At 48.8% G+C, this 20,131-nt stretch overlaps 1 protein-coding gene and 1 long non-coding RNA gene across 9 annotated transcripts in view; one reads left to right on the top strand and one right to left on the bottom strand.

Annotated features, from left to right (window-relative positions):
* Nucleotides 1–20,131, top strand: part of TMCC2 (transmembrane and coiled-coil domain family 2) — an 84,492-nt gene that overhangs the window by 52,803 nt on the left and 11,558 nt on the right. For 5 of the 8 annotated variants that reach the window (XM_074936363.1, XM_074936364.1, XM_074936362.1 and 2 more), the window contains 2 exons: nt 14,491–15,428; nt 17,745–17,880. In XM_074936363.1, the coding sequence (XP_074792464.1) occupies nt 14,491–15,428; nt 17,745–17,880 (1,074 nt within the window). Of the gene's footprint in view, nt 1–1,298; nt 1,478–9,560; nt 9,792–12,890; nt 12,985–14,490; nt 15,429–17,744; nt 17,881–20,131 lie in introns of those variants that run through there. The other 3 variants (XM_074936369.1, XM_074936367.1, XM_074936366.1) reach the window with 3 other exon arrangements.
* Nucleotides 3,314–16,225, bottom strand: LOC141975751 (uncharacterized). The gene is made up of 3 exons (XR_012636000.1): nt 16,182–16,225; nt 4,292–4,341; nt 3,314–3,369 (listed from the first exon to the last, which is right to left on the bottom strand). It is a non-coding gene; the product is annotated as an uncharacterized LOC141975751 (long non-coding RNA).

The following is a 20,131-nucleotide window of genomic DNA, read 5'->3' as shown; positions in this document are numbered from 1 at the left end:
GCAAGCTACTGTGCATAGATAGACAGGGTGACACAGTAAGCAGGGGACACCCAAGCATCACACCCTTTCCCTTATCTAAAAAACAAAGTCCAGTCTGAGAAAAACAAACCCACCAACAACAAAATGACTGATCAGAAAAATACCCCTACCCCGCCACTTGTGTCAGGACTAGTTAATAGCTTTGCTGCTCTGTGCATTGGGAAAGAACTGGGGCTTGCTTGCTGAAGAAATGCCAAAATGTTCACTCAGCAAAGCACAAACACAGCGATTGCAGAGACTGGCTCAGGTGCCCACGAGCTACGCCTGTCACAGGAGAATATGGCAATGTATAGAAACAAACACATTCTTCTTCCTAGATTGGTAGAGGCGGTTCCTCCCTCATTTCATCCCTTATTTGGCTGCATCTTGTCCTCATTTACAATTTAAAAAAGAAATGAAATCAGACGTCAGAAGAGTGAGACGGCACTGGGTCAGCTTTGGATCTCATGTCTGCTGGGGCAATCTGGAGTAAGTCCCACGAAATTCAGTGGAGTCACACCAGTGTCAGAGTGAGGGTATGTTTACGCTTCCGGCAGCCAGCCCAAGGAGACGTACTTGCACTAGCTCAGTAGGAGCTAGAGCGCTAAAAACAGAAGATAGCTGTGGCAGCGTGAGCAGTGGGGGGGCTAGCCACCCTGAGGACGTACCCGTTCGAGACCATAGGCACGTAATAGTAATACCTGCTGTGTTAAGTGTCAGGTAGTACTGCGGTAGGTGCACTTTAAGCACCTAGATACACAGGTAGTTAGTCAGATACTATGTCTCTCTATGTGTCTAGCTACTACAACGATGGGGATTTTAAACAGCATTGATAGAATAGATGTATTGATTCAGCAGTCCTTAGTTGGGCAAAGCAGCCTGGCTCCAATCCTGCAGTCCCTATTCATTCAAAACTCCCAGGGAATTCAGTGGGAGCTTTGAGTGCATTGGAATTGCAGAACAGCGCCCTAGTAATTCAGTTCTAACTGGAGTCAGTCTAATTAGGCTGATCTAGCTAAATCGCTACGGGCTGTGAAAAATTTTTCATCCTGGGCGATGTAGTTAGGTTGACCTAACACACTCCAAAGACACGGCTAGGTTGATGGAAGAATTCTGTTGACCTAGCTACCGCCTCTCAAAGAGATGGATTAGCTACAGCCACAGAGAAACCTCTTCCGTTGGTGCGGGAAGCTCCTGCACTACAGCATGGCAGTGTCGGAGCTGTGCGGCTGTAGTTTAGACATACCCCTAGTTCCCTCCCTCTCTTCTAAACTTCGCAGGTAATTGGATGGGCATCTTCCCCTCGCCAGCATTGCTCAGCATGGCAGGGAGAGCTGTCGGCATGATGTGTCAGGTTTGCACTGGCACATCACATTCCAGTTCAGCTTGTCTAAGGCGAAGCAGCAGAAAAGCCCATGAGGACTAACCTTTGGGTTCCTGTATCCTGCGTGAGATGGAGGTAGGTCTTGGCAATTGTTGATCTTACAGTAATGTTGAGGGAAGGATCATTCTAAAACGGACCTGGATTTGCAGGGACAGTCAGTCGTTCCATTTCTAAAGCGCGTTGCAGAACTGAGAAAGGCTTCCGTGAATAAATAAAATCGGCTGGCATGTTTGATTTCAGGGCATCTGCGACTGAAATGGAAAGCTCTGATTTCAGCTCCCCAGATTAACTAAAAGAAATATTCTCAAGCTGGTGAATTGGAGGAGGAATCTGCTATTATCTAATTTGTTCACTTTTCTCCACAGTCCGTTCTTGTATGCTAGGCAATGCTGCGGTCATTAACAATGGTAGTCAGAACCAAGAAGGAAGGCAGAGTGCTCAGGGAGTAGAGGGGGGTCTGGGCATTTTGGGCTCTGTTCCTGGCCGTGGAAGGAGAGGGCTTCACAGAAGTGAAGAACTGGGAGTCAGGAGTGGGTTCTGTTCTCCGCTCTGCAAGGTGAATGTGGCATAAATGGTTAGAGCAGTAGGGACTGCAGGTCAGGACTCCTGGGTTCTATTCTCTGTTCCACTCCTTTGTCCTGGGCAAACCCCTTTGCCTCAGTGCACCCATCTATGATACAGGGCTAATTATAATGACCTAACTCACAAGGCTGTTGCAAGTATCATTAATGTTTGTGAAGTGCTTTGAGATCCTCAGATGAGAGGAGCTATGGAAGAGTAATGCAGCACTGATTACAGGAAGAGTAGGCGCCAGCAACAATAGCTCTTGTGTTCTTTCATAGAATCATAGAATATCAGGGTTGGAAGGGACCTCAGGAGGTCATCTAGTCCAACCCCCTGCTCAAAGCAGGACCAATCCCCAACTAAATCATCTCAGCCAGGGCTTTGTCAAGCCTGACCTTAAAAACTTCTAAGGAAGGAGATTCCACCACCTCCCTAGGTAACGCATTCCAGTGTTTCACCACCCTCCTAGTGAAAAAGTTTTTCCTAATATCCAACCTAAATCTCCCCCACTGCAACTTGAGACCATTACTCCTTGTTCTGTCATCTGCTACCACTGAGAACAGTCTAGAGCCATCCTCTTTGGAACCCCCTTTCAGGTAGTTGAAAGCAGCTATCAAATCCCCCCTCATTCTTCTCTTCCGCAGACTAAACATCCCCAGTTCCCTCAGCCTCTCCTCATAACTCATGTGTTCCAGTCCCCTAATCATTTTTGTTGCCCTCCGCTGGACTCTTTCCAATTTTTCCACATCCTTCTTTGGGGTTGTTCAGTTCAGGGCAAAGGGCCTCAAAGGTTCCTCCCATTTCCCTGTACACACAAGGACCCCGTGGTGCATTCACATTATATCATCGAAACCATTTGGTCCCTCCAGTGACATAAGGCCCAGCGACTGGATCGGAATGGTGACACTTCACGATCCACTTTGCACAGGTGTCCGTCACTACAGAACCCGTGGAGCTCTTTCAGCTGATTGACCATTTATTAAACATCTGTTAATCATTTTATAGACTGCTCATAAATGCACACTCAGTGCACAGTGGGACCCAAACCATTGTACCAGGGAGGCCACAGGGCAGCACAGAATCCTGGGATTCAGGAAGTTTCTCATCTCTCAGGAGAGCTTGCTAAGGACCCAAAAACAGCTGTCTACACAAGCTCTGTCGTCGTAGCTTTCCTGCGTCCAAACCGCGGTGACATCATAACAGCAATAGTAAATCAGTGTTGCATAACTGTGCGCCTGCTGTGACCTTTAAGGTAATGTTTGCTCAGCTTATTAGATTGAGCTTTGTTTAGAACTCAGTTCTCCTGGTTCAAACTGTGTTTATAAGAATCATTTTTCCTCCTGCGTACTCAGCCACATACTCACCAGAGGCACACCAATCCCCGCTCTTCCCCCACAGCCTCCCTAGGAAAAGAAACGATGGGAAACAAATGGAAGTTTAATTTTGCTTTGACTTTTGAAAGGCTTTCCTCGTGTATGGAGAGTGCGGCTTTCAGTAATCCCTCTGTTAAATCCACTGGGCAGTCATTTAGGTTTGCTGGGATTTCAATGGCATTGCCTGTTAATGCTGCTGAAAGCCGTACTGGCCTTTTGCTTAGAAAACAATAACCAGGTTGGTTTTCCCTCTGGATTGCTATGGGTCTGAGACAGAGCAGAGCTTCGTGAGTTGCATTCACCTGAGAGGGGCGGGGTAAACAGCCCTGAACACCAAAGTCCTCTAGTCTCAGGACAAGTTGCAACATGGGTGGAAGCAGGGCAGGTTACTCCCATGCTCCCCCTGCTGGTGTGTTCTAACCCTGCCCTGGAGAAGCCTTCTTGGGAGAGGAAGACTTCGGTTTCCAGCCCCATCGACACCATTTTATCTGCTGGGTCTGCTAGCATTGAGGGTAGGCCCTGGGCTGTGGGGTGTCACGTGTTCTCCACTCTCATTGACTCCAGCTGGAGTTGAGGCACTCAGGGTGTGTCTACACTGCAATTAGAAACACACGCTGGCCCATGCCAGCTGGCTTGGGCTTGGGCTAAGGGACTGTTTTATTGCAGTGTAGACAATCAGGCTCAGGTGCTTGGTGATCCTCCCACCTTGCAGGCTCCTAGAGCCTAGGCTCCAGCCCAAGCCCAAATGTCCTCACCTCCGTTAAACAGCCCTGTGCCATGAGCCCGAGTCAGCTGGCATGGACCAGCCGCCGGTATCCAATTGCAGTGTAGACATACCCTCAGTGCTGCACAGGATCAGGCCCAGCGATGGGAGCTTTGGTGAGATCAACTTTTTTTTCAAAAGGAGTTGGACTGAATCCATTTCACATAAGCCACCGAAGAGCCAGCTGACCTGGGAGACTGGGAGGTAAGAGGTCCTGTATCCTGCTGCCAGTTGCTGACCTGGGGAGAGGATGAGAGAACAAACAATACGTGACAGATATTAGTCCCATGGCTCCCCGCACTACTGGAAGGGGCTCAGATACGACGGTGATGAACGCAGTGTAAGAAACTATAGAGAATGGAACAGAACCAAACAAAGTGAGCACAAGGCAAAGAAAGGGAGATGCTCAGCTGTCGAGGGCCAGCCCAAAAGCCCAAACCTGGCTGCTTAAAGTTGGGCACCTAAATAGAAATGGCCTGAATTTTCAGAGGCGCTGAACCCCTGCAGCTCCCATTAGCTTTGATGGGCTTTGGATCAAGCCCTTATTGAAGATTAGGCCTAAAATGATCATATTTGTCATAGGCTGAAAATGAAAAACAAAACAACTCCCCAGATGTGGCTGATCATTATGATTTTAAAACAGCTTTGCCCTGAAAATCTTGTCCTACTGCTGGGGGTTTTTTTTATTATATTATTATTATTCCATTTAGTCCGATTACATCACATGCGGCAGTTGTCTTTTCCTCTTCCCCACCCCCAGTATCTGCAAAGCCGCTTTCCAAATGAGAACAGTGATTGTCTTCCAGAATACGTGACCTGCCATTGTGTCTCAGGTTCCTGCGGCGAACTTGGAAGCCAGAAATGGAGTGTTAATGTTCTATAGATTACAGTCCTGCCAAGCGCAATGTGGGGCTAGATTCTCATGGGTGCTTGTGTGTAGGATCGTTCCTGCATGCGCACGTGTGTGAAGCGTGTATTGTTAGAAGCGGGCGGGAAAATTAAGGTTTAAGGTGAGCCTGGATCTCAGATTTGTCTATCTGACAGTTGTCCCAAAGCCTTCTGTCTTAGGTACTTAGCTGGCCCCAGCGGTGGTGGAATAATTTGTAGAGGGGGGCTGCTGAGAGTCATTGAACCAAACTGTAAACCCTGGATATCATGGAAACCACTTCAAGTCAGGGGGTGCAGCAGCACCCCTAGTTCCAGCACCTATGGCTTGCCCCCAGCACTGTAGTGTCTGAGCACCTCACAATCTTTAATATATGTATCCTCCAAACACCCCTGCAAGGTAGAGCAGTGCTGCTATCTCCATTGCACACTTGGGGACCTGAGGCACAGAGAGGTTGCGTGACTGGCCCAATGTGACACAGGGCATCTGTGGCAGCATAGGGAGGGAACCCGGATCTTTTGAGCCCCAGGCCGCTGTCCTACCTCTGGCCAAGCTTTCTTCACCAAAAAGTCAATGCAAGTGGTGTCCGGCCTCAGTGTCCTTGTAAACCTCCCTGAATGGTGGCTGCGTCCCCTTTCCAGCTTACTAAGATGAGCTGCTTTGCTGCTTCCCCCCATGCTATTTACACAGTCATCCAGGAGTCGGGTTTTCTCAGACATTTCCCCTCGATTCTGCCATTAGCAGCCAGCCTGCTTGTCATGTCTCATTAGGTTAGCAGCCTTTCAGGGCTGTCCTCACGGCTCCGGCACAAGCTCTTGCTCAGGGGCTTGCAGGCTCAGTGCCCAGGCAGTCTGCACTGCTCCGGTGTCAGTCTCAGGTCAGGCTGAGGAAGCCACTTTCTGTGCTAAGCAAGGAAGTGCAAAGCCTTCCTGCACTGGGGTGTGGGAATCCCCCCACTCCATGCTTCTGAGCTGGAGCCCCATGGAGGGGAGAAACTGCTTGGAGTTTAAGGACCAAGGCTTCATGTTACCCTCCACCATGCACAGCATGTGGAAAGGGGAGAGCACCGGCAGCAGTGCCTCTCCACCTGGTAGAAGCCTCGTAGCTTAGGGGATCTGGTCTGAAGTAAGGAAAGAGAAGAGCTAGGGAGCAGCTCCTCCCTCCACCATGCTCATTTATGTAGCTGCAAACCCCCCTCTGAAGTGGGTGATTGCAGCTACTATCATGGCAGCATGGGTCCCAGGGCTCAGGATGGGGACTTCCAGGTCCTACAGAGGCTCCTGACTTCTCCAGCCATCCTGAGATCTGCATGAATCTCGGGACATTGCAGCTTTGGGGCACGGAACTGTCAGCCAAGTGCAAACATCCCCTTCTCCCCACAGAGCAATTCAGGGCAAATGCCCTGGGCTGAATTCTGCCATGAACGATGCTAGTGTAAACCCAGAATAACTCCACTGACTTCAGAGGTATTGAGAGCAGAATTTGGCCCCTCACGGGAAACCCTAAGCTGTTTCCTAGCTCCTAGGCAGGTTTTCCGTGTGGAGAGTGGCAGGTGGACAAAAAAGCTTAGATGTTGCTTTTGTTCTCTGGAAAATGAAGTGTTCTCATTCATGAGCACCCTTGTCTGGTTTATCATCTTCGGGCTTTTTTCTTGTTGTTGAAGAAGAATTAACTCATAGCACCCGTAGACAATTGCTAGCTGTCTCAGTCACTGCTGAGTCCTGCCACTGCGATCTTTTAAAAGTGTTGTTCATTTCTGTTTGAAGTCTGCACCTGTAACAGCTCCTACCTTCTATTCAGTCAGAAGATAAAAAAATAAACCAGGCACCCAGTCTGGAAACTGAGCCTGCATAATGGTGTGTAAAGGGAGCTGCTTCGTTGGAGATGCCACCAGACACCACTGGAGATCCTTGCTTCTTGCACGTCCTCCAGCACTCTGCCTGGATCTCACTGGAGTAATGGATTAAGGCGATCGTCAAACCCCACTTCCCCACAATGGCGGGATGAGTAGGCCAGTGCGAGTCAGGTATTCGGCTGGTAGATAAACCAGCAGAGCTCCATTGAAACCAACAAAGCCCTACAAACCAACAGTGACTTACAAGGCCAGATGCTCAGTGTGTTAAAACTAGTGCAGCGCCCTCTCCTCTACATGGGCTGTTGGTTATTATTTCGAGGCTCAAGGCTTTGTTGTGAAGAGAAGTAAGGAAAAAGAGAGTCCCTGCCCCAGTGAGCTCACAATTTGGGTGTTTATATCTGTGTAGGAGAAAACAAACTCCCAAAGAGGGGCTGCATTGTAATAGAATTCACACATGAGAGAGAGTACCCATTGGCACTAATGAGAGCAGTGCAGAGAGATAAGAGGCAGATACCCATTAGTCAGCGAGAGCAGCCATGGCTGTCAAGGGTAAATTTGGTCTGAAGGTGGCCAGCTGCCTGCATTCAGTATCTCAACAACGCCAGCCTCACGGTTTTAAGTCTGTAATCCGCAGGGCTGTTAATACCATCAGGGGCAAAGTTAGACAGAGAGAGGCTGTTGTCCTGCTGCCCGGTGCGGAGAGATGGTGTTTTCTTTGCTTCGCTTCCCCTTTCCCTGGCAGGATTATTCCCTTTGTGCTGCTTTAAAGTGACTTTGCACTGTCTGGCTCTGTCTCGTTTCCACATCAACCTTTTAACCTCACTTAATGACATCGGTGCCCCAGCTAATTTAACGAAGCAGCGTGAAATGGGATTTCTTATTGAAAGATTAACATCAAAACCCAACGACTTTGTAGCCGTGACCCCTGATGGAACTTCTCCAGTTGGACGTGCCCTGCTCTTTCTGAAAGAGACAGGAAGCTTGAATAATACATGCCAGGCAGGGTGTGGTACTCCTTTAATCTCCCTTTCGTCGATGCTTCTGCCTCTTTGATGTGCCTCTTGAGTCCAGGGACGCCTCTCTAAAAAGCGAGCATTAACCATGCTGCTTTGCATTAAGTGCAGTGTAGCTTCTGTGGCTCCATGAGCAATTTGATTTCCCTATCAGAAGGTGTTTGGTGTAGCATCGCCTGGCAGTTCTCAGCATGTCTTAGGAGCATCCGAGTGCAGTGCTACGTCTCCTCTAGCATGGACTGCTCAAGCATGCTCTCTCTCTCGTACATATATATATATATATAGGGGAGAATGTATGTAGAGATTAGAGAATTCTCAATAACCAGTGGCTTTTATTCTGGGTAATGCCGCGGGGATCGGCTGGCCTTGTCTGTACTTGTGAATAACCCCGATGCAGTTGTCGGTATAACTGCACTCCTAAGTGAAGATCAGGACATACAGGGGTTTATACTGACTGGGCTGGTCAAGGCTCAGCCTTAAATGTAATTAAGAGTAAATCCTGATTAGCTCAATAGGTGCAAACCGCGGCCAGCCCTTGTCTCTGCCTGCAGGCTAGCACCAGTTGTTAGCCACTATTGTCCAAGTCAGTGCATTTAAAGAAGTGACCCAAACAGCTTCCACAGAGGCAAGTGCTTTGGGTACTGAGATATGGATATAGAGGCCTAATTTTGGCCACCCACATTTGAACGTATTGGCCTCGGTCTCCTCTGTATTGGCCACTAGTTGCACTGTTTAGGGACCTAGGCCCAGATATTTAAAGTTATTTAGGTGGTGGTGCGATCCGCATTGCAATGCATAACTGATTTCAGAGCATAAATCTCATTCCCAAAAGGGATTTCTGAGCCAAAATCCCATTGACAGTCGAGGGATTTTGTCTCCTAAGTGCCTGAATAACTTTTGAAAATGAGATTTAGGCTCCTAAATCAGTTAGGCGTTTCAATGCTTAGCATAGCAAATCTTAATACCTTTAAAAATCTGGGCCATAGGGTATTTTCCATGTATTTGCTGCTGTTCCAGCCTCTTACTTTCCCCCAGCCTCATGGTCAACTGAGGATCAGATCATCAGTTGGTGTAAATTAGCATCACTAGATTGAATTAATCTGGCCGAGAAGTTTGGGAATCAGCCAGCCTTCCTGTTAAATGATCCCACCCTACAGAAGAGCCATCTCCAGGACCACTGCAAGCAAATAGATTTTCAAGGCCATCTGCCATTGATATAGGTTTGTCATGCTGGTGACCTGGAGTATTTTCCAGTGATCACTTCCCTCCGTCTCAGCGTGGGCTGTGTATTTGACAAAAAGGGGAATTAAATGACCCAGCCTCCGCCATAATTATGCATTTCACGGAAACAAAGTTGAGCAACTTCTCCAGTTAATTGGCTGAGCTGAGCCCAGTTTCCTCTTTCAGCTTTCATCGGAGCTGCTATCTTGGGTTGTTTTATTTCTTTTTTAAAATTGCTTTTATCCTTTACCGTGTATAGAAATATACAGCTGAAAAAAAAATCCATTTCCTGCAGCTTCCAATTCCTGCCAGCCGATAAGAGACAAGGGTGAAGCCTTCCCTGGGCGCTGGGCCTGGAAAAGGACAGGAGCAACCAAATAGCTAAGAATAGCTGGGCAGGCGCAGTTTGTAAAGTCTACAAGGGTTTTTTTTAAATTTGCTGATCTAATAAGGATGAAGCAAGTTTGCAACTCTCTCCAAGGTTGCGTGTGGGTTGAGTTTTGTTCCCGTGTCTTTCTTCCCCCTGCCCCAATGTACAGTAAGGCATCTGAAACAGAGCGATAATTGCCTGGATGAGTTGCTGGCATCATTTACAAACTCCAGACTGTATTTCCTTGCTGCTCTTGCTTAGCTGGATTCTCCACGCTGCTCAGCCATGAGGATTGAACTACCATGAGACGGAAGAGGTTGGTGGATCCAGACGAAAAATGGAAGGTACCATGTAAATGCTGAGCTGGGTGGCTTGAATGAGAAACTGCCAGCAGCAAAAGGCTGAGGGGGTTGGGTGTGATCCTGAGGTGTGCCAAGTACCAGGCATTCTGAGCTCCTCTAAGGGCCATGCCCAGAAGGAGGTTTCTTATTCTGTTTGTAGGGAGAGAGGTGAATGACAGGAAGAACGGGTATATGGTTAAGACACCAGACTGGAGACCTGGTTTCAATTCCTGGCTCTGCTACAGACTCTCTATGGGACCTTGTTCTAGTCACTTAATTTCGGTCTGTGAAACGGGGTAACAGTCCTTCCTTTGTTAGCTTTTGGGGGCAGGGCTGCTTCTTGCTTCGTGTCTGTACAGCACCTTGCACAATGTGGCCCTGACCTTGGTTGAGGGTCTCTCAGTGTGAGCATAATATACAGCTGGTCAGCTTACGGGGCATCGGGAAGTCTCGTGAAAAAGGAAGGCAAAGGGTGGGTGTATAACTGGTTGGAAAATCTATAAGGTGGGTGTATAACTGGTTGGAAAATCATTCCCAGAGAGTAGTTATCAGGGGATCACAGTCATGCTTGAAGGACATAATGAGTGGGGTCCGGCAGGGATCGGTTCTGGGTCCGGTTCTGTTCAATATCTTCATCAATGATTTAGAGCAGTGTTTCCCAAACTAGGGCCGCCACTTGTTCAGGGAAAGCCCCTGGCGGGGCAGGCCAGTTTGTTTACCTGCCGCATCCGCAGGTTTGGCCGACTGCGGCTCCCTCTGGGCGCGGTTCGCTGCTCCAGGCCGATGGGGGCCGCGGGAAGCGGCGCGGGCCGAGGGACGTACTGGCTGCCGCTTTCCGCAGCCCCCATTGGCCGGACACAGCGAACCGCGCCCAGTGGGAGCCGCGATCGGACGAACCTGTGGATGTGGCTGGTAAACAAACCGGTCCGGCCCGCCAGGAGCTTTCCCTGAACAATCGGCGGCCCTAGTTTGGGAAACACTGATTTAGATAATGGCACAGAGAGTACACTTATAAAGTTTGTGGACCATACCAAGCTGGGAGGGGTTGCACGTGCTTTGGAGTATAGGATTAAAATTCAAAATGATCTGGACAAACTGGAGAAATGGTCTGAGGTAAATAGGATGAAATTCAATAAGGATAAATGCAAAGTACTCCACTTAGGAAGGAACAATCAATTGCACACACAGAAAATGGGCAATGACTGCCTAGGAAGGAGTACTGTGGAAAGGGATCTGGGGTCATAGTGGATCACAAGCGAAATAGGAGTCAACAGTGTAACACTGCTGCGCAAAAAAAAAAAAAAGCATACATCATTCTGGGATGTATTAGCAGGAGTATTGTAAGCAAGACACAAGAAGTAATTCTTCCGCTCTACTCCGTGCTGATTAGGCCTCAACTGGAGTACTGTGTCCAGTTCTGGGTGCCACATTTCATGACAAATGTGGACAAATTGGAGAAAGTCCAGGGAAGAGCAACAAAAATGATTAAAGGTCTAGAAAACGTGACCTGTGAGGGAAGATTGAAAAAATTGGGTTTGTTTAGTCTGGAGAAGAGAAGACTGAGAGGGGACATGATAACAGTTTTCAAGTACGTAAAAGGCTGTTACAAGGAGGAGGGAGAAAAATTGTTCTTCTTAACCTCTGAGGATAGGAGAAGAAGCAATGGGCTTAAACTGCAGCAAGGGCAGTTTAGGTTGGACATTAGGAAAAACTTCATAACTGTCAGGGTGGTTAAGCACTGGAATAAATTGCCTCGGGAGGTGGTGGAATCTTCATCATTGGGGATTTTTAAGAGCAGGTTGAACAAACACCCATCAGAGATGGTCTAGATAATATTTAGTCCTGCCTTGAGTGCAGGGGACTGGACTAGATGACCTCTCGAGGTCCCTTCCAGTTCTATGATTCTATCCTGGCCCCCTGGAAAGTAGGTGGCAAAACTCCCACTGACTTCACTGTGGCTAGGATTGCACTCAGAAATTTAAAAAAAACACAGTAAAACTACCTCCAGAGTATATTGCAGCAGGTGGCTTTCAATCCTGTGGCAAGCAGTTTGTAATTCAAAGACATTCTTGCTCCTAGTCTATTACCGTATATAACAATTATGGCATGATGTTATTACTGGCCAAGCACCAGCGCTTTGCAAAATATACCAGCAGGGGACAAAGGCTTTCTCTGCATCTTCAAAGGTCTTTGCAGATATTAACAATATCTTTAGAAATCAGGGTCTTTATAACACCCCAAAAAGGGGAATTAGCTGTTCCCCCCTCCCTCCACACATTTGTAATCTCTCTCTTGGCCATGGATGGGGGCAAGGGCTGAAGAAGGAACATGTCTGATCTTAGAGAAAACGCTTTATGTCTATGTATTGTGAAAGATCATCTCAATCCTCAGGGTAGGGCCTGTCTGTACTGGTGCAAAGCCCCAGTGTAGATGTGCTGCACCAGGGTTAAACAGGAAAATTTGCACTAGTGCAAGCCCCGAATTTGACACAATGCATTTGCGCTGGGGGTTTGCACCAGTGCAGCTACTACACTGCTACAACTCTCCCCAGCATGGACGGGCCCTTAATGTTCTCCGTCCTTTGGTCTCCAGAAGTGCCCTTCGAGTTCCCTAGAAGTATCCACATGCTGCACATCCCACCGCAAGCCCCAGCTACCTTTACGTAGTAGCGCTGGCTGCCAGGAGCCATGCATGGACCCAACAGAAGGACTGGCTGGTCACTGCGTGGATGGACCACTGCAGCCTGGGGAGTAAAGCATGCAACAGAACAGAGCAGATCACCTCCTGGGCATGATCTTCTGGGCCCTCTGCACGCTGAACTTCCATTGAAGTCAATGGGTGTTCCATGCAAGATCAGACTCCCTATTATTTTTATAGCACTGTAGGTGCTCATTAGACATCACAGACATCTAGGAAGACAAGATCACTGTGTCCAGAAGCTTATTTGTCTAAAGGCCTGATTCTGCTTCCACTGATGTCATTAATAGGGGGTTCCATATGGTTAATATAATAGCAACCCATGGAGGAGAGGAGAATCAACAGTAAACAACAGAGGCAAATCCCTTCCTAGTAATGAAATCTGTGCTTGTCTCATCCACACCTAGGACACGTCACTTATTAAACCTTTACGTGCAGTCTCTGGAGAATGTGCCACTCCTCCTGTGCAAGATGCTCCCTGGGGATAATGTATTCCAAAGTAACGATCTATCAAAATTATACTGTACTAAAGGGTCATTCTGTGAAAATGTGATGGAAATTAGAAATCAGGCCATGTCTGCCAACAATATTTAAGTGTTTGCCAACTCTTCATTAGAAGCCACAAGCCATTTATGCATCACCTAGATTTGCATAACAATTTGCATAGAAAACTCAGCCGCTGGAAAATGTGTGGTTTTCAAATGGGAAGGCAGTGTGCTTTAGGCATTTCAAACTGGGCATAGGGAGACAGGCCTGGTTTCTATTCCTGGCTTTACCCGCGACATTTTTGTGTGGCCTGTGGCTGGTCACTTCCCCTCTCTATGCCTCAGGCTGTCTGTCTGTAAAATGTAAGTTAAAGCACTCCTGTCCCTCCCTGCGGGACGGGAAGTGAGGGATTGAAAATGTTTGTAAAGGGATCTGGAATCCTCTTGCAGAAGACAGGGTGTCACTGGGATGGGGAAGGGGGTTAATATGTCTTCAGCTTTCTGATATCGCAGTATTAGAAGGAACAGTCTCTTCCCCATTTGTAAATCCAGGTCACGCCTGGGTTTCTCTTTCCTGTTTGTGAAAATCCGGGGCATTTGTCTGTGCTCTAGAAACCAAAGCCTGAAAAAAAGAGGCCAAAATACAGGCTGGTTCCTGAATCTCTGCATGTGCTCCTGTTTTAATGGCAGATTTGACCATCGGTTTCAGCTTCCTAGTCTTCCCCACTCAAGCAGTCTGATTCAGCGGGTGTGGCAAAGCAACGTAAGCCAGGGCTCCTGGGTTCAATTCGTACCTCTACAGCTGATTAAGAATATCAGAATGGCCACACTGGGTCAGACCGTATCCTGTGTTCTGACAGTGGCCAATGCCAGGTGCTACAGGGGGAAAACTGACTCACTGAATGGCTTCAGGCCAAGTCACTGCCCCTCTCGAAGCGTCCATTTCCTCATCTGGAAAGTGGAGAAAATGTTACTTCCTCACCTTTGCAGCTTGGGAGGAAGTTGTGCTAAGCCTTGTTAGAACTCACAAAGCAGTAACTCATCTGTGATGAGAGGAGACAGATCCTGAGTACAAGATGTTAGAACCTGAAATGCTTCCAAACTTATAACTTTTTTCAATGATATTTTCCCCAGACGGTTTGGATTTGCAAATCTAGTAAAACACCGGAGCGTCTAACACGCTATCCTTGCACTGAACGAGGGTAAAATGCCAGAGGCAAGCTGCCCTGTGCAGGTGACCTTAGAGCAGAAGTTTACTCAAACAATAGCCTATCTGCCATAAGGGTACCCAATGCAACAGTTTTGTTGCTGCATCTTCTCACTGGCTTCTACAAATGATGCCAGTAATGGTGTTACTGATGGGAAACATCTACCAGGAACCAACCTGCTTCTGTCTGTCTCTCTTCTTTCTCTGTCCCTGTTTGTTCATTGCTATGAAACCTGAGGCTCCCCCCATTCCCTGGGTGTATTGTTTTTAGACCCCTCTATTCAGACTTCTTCTTCTTTCTCTTTGCTCCCAGCTGGACAAAGGGGACGTGAGCACGCTTAGCCTGCCTTCCAATGCCAGCCACGGCGACTCTGACGTCGGCAACATCTGCTTGGATGTCCCAGATGGCACCCCAGACCCGCACAGGACGAAAGCAGCCATCGACCACCTGCACCAGAAAATCCTCAAGATCACCGAGCAGATCAAGATCGAGCAGGAGGCTCGGGACGACAACGTAGCTGAGTACCTGAAGCTGGCCAACAACGCCGACAAGCAGCAGGCCTCCCGCATCAAGCAAGTCTTTGAGAAGAAGAACCAGAAGTCGGCCCAGACCATCGCCCAGCTCCATAAGAAGCTTGAGCACTACCACAAGAAGCTAAAGGAGATTGAACAGAACGGGCTCTCCCGACAGCCCAAGGATGTGTTTCGGGACATGCACCAGGGCCTCAAGGATGTGGGGGCCAATGTCCGGTCCAGCATCAGCGGCTTCGGAGGTGGGGTAGTGGAAGGCGTCAAGGGAAGCCTGTCAGGTTTGTCCCAGGCCACCCATACGGCTGTGGTCTCCAAGCCCCGGGAGTTTGCTAGCCTGATCCGGAACAAGTTTGGCAGCGCCGACAACATCGCCCACCTGAAGGACACTCTGGATGACGGGCACCCCGAGGAGGCCTCGAGGACTCTGAGCGGCAGCGCCACCCTGGTGTCCAGCCCCAAGTATGGCAGCGACGACGAGTGCTCCAGCGCCACCTCGGGATCAGCGGGGGGCAGCAACTCAGGGGCAGGGCCCGGCGGCTTGGGGAGCCCCAAGTCCAATACCCTGGACAGTCACCACAATAACTTTGACACCATCCTGGAGGAGCTCCGGGAGATTAAGGACAGTCAGTCGCACCTGGAGGACTCAATGGAGGATCTCAAGGCGCAGCTGCAGAGGGACTATACCTACATGACGCAGTGCTTGCAAGAGGAGCGGTACAGGTAGGGCCAGCCCCAGTGCAGCTGTGTGTGAGCGCGTGCATGGGTGCCATCTCCCTGTCTCTGCAAGGCTGTTCCTACGTGGCTCACACCAGTGGGCCTGCATCTCCATTAGCCCTTCATAGCATTGCTATTTTATATGTAGTTCTTTGCAATTCGTTGTGCAGAGCTGTACAGTTAAAGCAAATGCCTTCAGCGCCCACTGCCACACTGCTCATGAGCAGCCCTACAATAACAAACCACTGTGCGCAGCTCCAGTGCACCCCCTGAGCAACTCTACAGTAACAAAGCCGCGTATGCAGCCTGGCCCCCAGAAGCAACCCTACAATAACAAGCCGCTGTGCACGCTTGAACAACAACAAATAAATGTGTGTGCACAGTGGACGAGGATATTGGCAAGGAAGTAGATTCACGTTTCAGGCTTCCCAGTATGGAAAGCAACTGATTTACCGCAATGATGCCACACACCTTGACAGTGTCTTTGAAGAAACAAAAATTGGGTGTTACTGAGCGCACTTGGCTTTTTAGGGGGTTGTAAATTCCAATATATTTTACTAGTGGGGGGGGGGCACTATAGTTTAAACCCACAAACCCAGCTACAAAGAATTCTGGAATAAGGTAGATCCTGGGATGGTCTATTGGCCATTTTGTGGGTCACAGATCAATAACAAGGCTGAAAACCACTGGCTTAGGCAATGAGATATAAAGCCGAGCCATTCAAAAGGGCAAATCCAGGGGGGAAAGGTTCTGCAGTACCTGAGCGTTCTGTTTTCCATGGGAAGAGGAAGCATGGGATTCTGTTCCCATTAGGGAAAGGAACCAGGATTTGTTACACTGAGCCCAGCAAGCTGCGTGTGGCCTCCACATTGACGAGCCAGGCTCTGCTCGTTTGTTTAGCTGTAGGACCTCCCAGCCGCCCATAGCCCTGAAGGAATCCCGTGATGCTTCCCCTCTGCCAATCACCCTGAGAAAAACGGCTCTTTGCTATTTATAGGAGGCCAGAGGAAATGCTTGACAGGCAGTGCCAGCCCCCTCAACTCTTGGGAACGGGAAACAAGGACCAGCCTCCAAAGGGGGCATTGGCTCGGGCTTGCTTTGTTTTAGATCATTTTGGCTGAGGACAAAAGTTGAAACCCTGTTTAAAAATACTTCTCCAACTGCGAGCCGGCTTGTGATGTCATTGGGGTTCCTTTTTCCCCCCAGCCCTGCTATTTGAAGGGTCTTCCAGGCCCTTCTCGGAAGCTGGAAAATGTCCTGAAATATCCTTGCCAGTGTCAGACGAGATGGAAATAAAACACCGTGTTCCCAAATCCAGATAGTCCTAAGTGGCCAAAGAAACTCCCCTCCCTTCCTTCCTCCCCCCTCCAACAAAGGGTACTGGGGGTAAGGGTCACAGAGCCTTTCTCATTGACTAGAGTGTGCTGGTTTGAATGCGGCTTAGGGGCTCAGGTTCAGGAGGGAAACCATTACCATCTGGTAGCCTACATGAAGCGAGGTGGGAGTGCAGCTCAAGTGGCAGCCACCCCTGTCGTGTGCACTTGGATGGCAGTCTTGACACAAAGTCCAAGGACTGAACAGGTGACAAAGGCAGCTGAGCTGTCCTCTCACCCTTAGAGATCAGGGCTAAGGCACTGGGCTCTGTTCGTACTGCTGTGGATAAGATGGGGTGGAAGGTTCGCTTCCCCCACCCCATTAGACACAAGGTCCCCTTCCAACACATTTCATCTCAGAGAGGGAGGCACAGGAGAGGCTTAGGAGCTGTGTAACCAGGAGATTCTGAAGCTCCGCTGACCTATGGTTTCAGGGCCATTTGAGTTCCTTCCACGGCTAAGGGAGTGCTGGAGAATCCAAGGTGGCTGCTGCTGAGAGCGAGACCAGCTCCTCGGGGAGTGCAGCACAAACCAGGCATCCTAGAGACAAAACAGAAGAGAGATGAAATAAACTCCACATTATCAATCGCTGCGTGCACACAGCCTCCTCTGTCTGCTTCTAATCTGCATCCTTCAAAGTGTCCATTTGTTGACTCCAGGCAGCACTGGAACCTGTCCTATTTGTTTTTGGTGCCATGGTGTCATTGCTGTGTGGAGTGCCTCAATTGCTTGATACCCAAAGTCATTTCCATGTCATCCAAGTCACCTCTGTATGCTAGATATCTGGGGCGCCAGTGAGGTTTGGGCTAGGGGGGAACTGGAGTTAATGGAATCTCAATTTGATGGAAACAGACTGTTCTCCTTGCATGGTAGGAGAAAGATGAATCAAATGTAATAACCCAGCTGCCAGCATTCACACCTTCCCCGTGCACTTTCTCCACCCCCGCAGATACGAACGCCTGGAAGAGCAACTGAATGACCTGACGGAGCTCCACCAGAATGAAATGACCAACCTGAAGCAGGAGCTAGCCAGCATGGAGGAGAAGGTGGCCTATCAGTCCTATGAGAGAGCCAGGGACATCCAGGTATGGGAACCCAGAGAGGCCACGCCACCATCCTTACTCAGCTGAACTGGCATCTTTTTGTAGATGAGATAGGAAAAGGGCGGGGGTGGGGGGGGCGCAGATTTCTGCAACGGGAGAAGGGACACTACGTGCCTCGAGGGGAAGTGTGGGGCTAGTACCTGAAAGATGGAGGGGAAGGAATTCCCTTTTAAGGAATGAGCTACCACCTTCCAAAGCAGTCATTTGCTGGGATACGCTGTTCAGAGGCAGAGAGCCCAGAAGAGACAGCAGTAGGACAATTTAGCCATGTCCCTCCGAGACTCTTAGTCCGGTAGAGAGCTGCATGGCTCTGGGGACTAGTGATGGACTACTGAGGGCTGCTCCGTGGCCCACATGGAATGTGTGCCTGGAATGTGTCCAGTTCCTAGTGAACTAAATTCACTTTAAACAAGAGGTAAACACAGGGTGTTTCTGGGAACAGTGCAAAGGTCTGAGTCACTCACTTAGCAGCAGGGCAGAGAAGCAACCTGAGGTGAGCAGAGGGGCTCATTGCTCCATGACCATGGAGTCACAGAAATGTAGGGCTGCAAGGGACCTCCAGAGGCCATCTAGTCCAGCCCCCTGTGCTGAGGCAGGACCAGGTAAACCTAAACCATCCCTGACAGGTGTTTGTCCAACCTGTTCTTTAAAACCACCAATGTTGGGGATTCCACAACCTCCCATGGAAGCCTGTTCCAGAGCTTAACTCCCCTGAGAGTTAGGAAGCTTTTCCTAATATCGAACCTAAATCTCCCTTGCTACAGTATAAGCCCATTACCTCTTGTCCCACCTTCAGTGGCCGTGGAGAACAATTGATCACCATCCCCTTTATAACAACCCTTAGCATATTTGAAGACTGATCAGGTCCCGGCTCAGTTTTCTTTTCTGAAGACTAAGCGTGCTCAAGTTTTTTAACCTTTCCTCATAGGTCAAGTTTTCTAAACCTTTGATTATTTGTGTTGCTCTCCTCTGGATTCTCTCCAGTTTGTCCACATCAAGTGTAGCACCCAGAACTGGACACAGCACTCCAGCTGAGGCCTCATTATTGACAAGTAGAATGGGACAATTACCTCTCATGTCTTACATACAACATTCCTGTTAAAACCTATGGGAGCAGATGCCAGCTCCCTACTTTGTTCTGGTTTCCAGAGGTGCTCAGCTGCCACTTCTCTCTGGAGCACCTCTGAAAACGGGGCTGCTGGGGTCTTACGGACAGCACCAGCTAGACCATTGAAATCTACGTCTCTGTCAATCCGTCTGTCTACCTGTCGGGGTTTTTGTATTGCACCCAGTACTGTTGGGACTGATCAGAAGTGCTCCGTTAGGACTGTCACATCGCACCGCCCTTTGCATTGTCACCTTTCGGGTGTCAATAATATACAGGCCATTTATCAGAGGCCCCCAGTGGGTGCATTTGACTGTCACTGTTCAGCACAGTCTGCGGGGGACTGTTCTGCCCTCACGTGGCAATTGGGGGAACTTCTCAGTGGAATTGACTATATTTGATGCTCAGGTTTTATTCGCCCTTTGGAAAAAATAACACATGTATCGTGGAAGGGAAGCAAATACATTTCAAGTGAATTAAGAACAAACCAAGCTAAATGCAAATCTGCAAAGCAATGGAAAAGGTCTGTGCTTTCCTTACATGCATTGCACCTTCTTCACCAGGCACGTGTGGGCAGATATAGCTGTATCTCTGCCCCCCCTCCCCCAATGCATTGTGCGTACTGTATACTTCCCCTTGCTCTGATACCTCTGTCTAACGCTCAGAATAGCGGGTTCGCGTGGATGCAGATGGGGAAGGTTTTGAGGAAAGTTTTGTGCCATGTGCACAAGAGTCCCGTCAACCAGGGATCCCAAAATGGAGTCTTTGCAACTTGCTTCTTTCTGACTATCGTATGCCTTCATTGTAAGGCTCTTCGGGGTGATGCTTTCAATGGTACAAGATTATCAGGGCAGAACCCTAATAATAACCCTACTTTGCACAGCGATAGCTCAGCAGATCTCAAAGCACTTTGCAAATGTTAATTGAGCCTGACAACCTACCTTAGGTTTCAGAGTAGCAGCCGTGTTAGTCTGTATTCGCAAAAAGAAAAGGAGTACTTGTGGCACCTTAGAGACGAACCAATTTATTTGAGCATATAAATTGATTAGTCTCTAAGGTGCCACAAGTACTCCTTTTCTTTTTGCAACCTACCTTAGGTAGGTGAATAACACTCCCCTATTCCGGGTG

The sequence above is a fragment of the Natator depressus genome, chromosome 21 (genome assembly GCF_965152275.1).
Source record: "Natator depressus isolate rNatDep1 chromosome 21, rNatDep2.hap1, whole genome shotgun sequence".
NCBI classification, from domain to species: Eukaryota; Metazoa; Chordata; order Testudines; family Cheloniidae; genus Natator; species Natator depressus.
The sequence above is the reverse complement of the archived record's forward strand: the minus strand, read 5'-3'. Positions and strand labels throughout refer to the sequence as shown.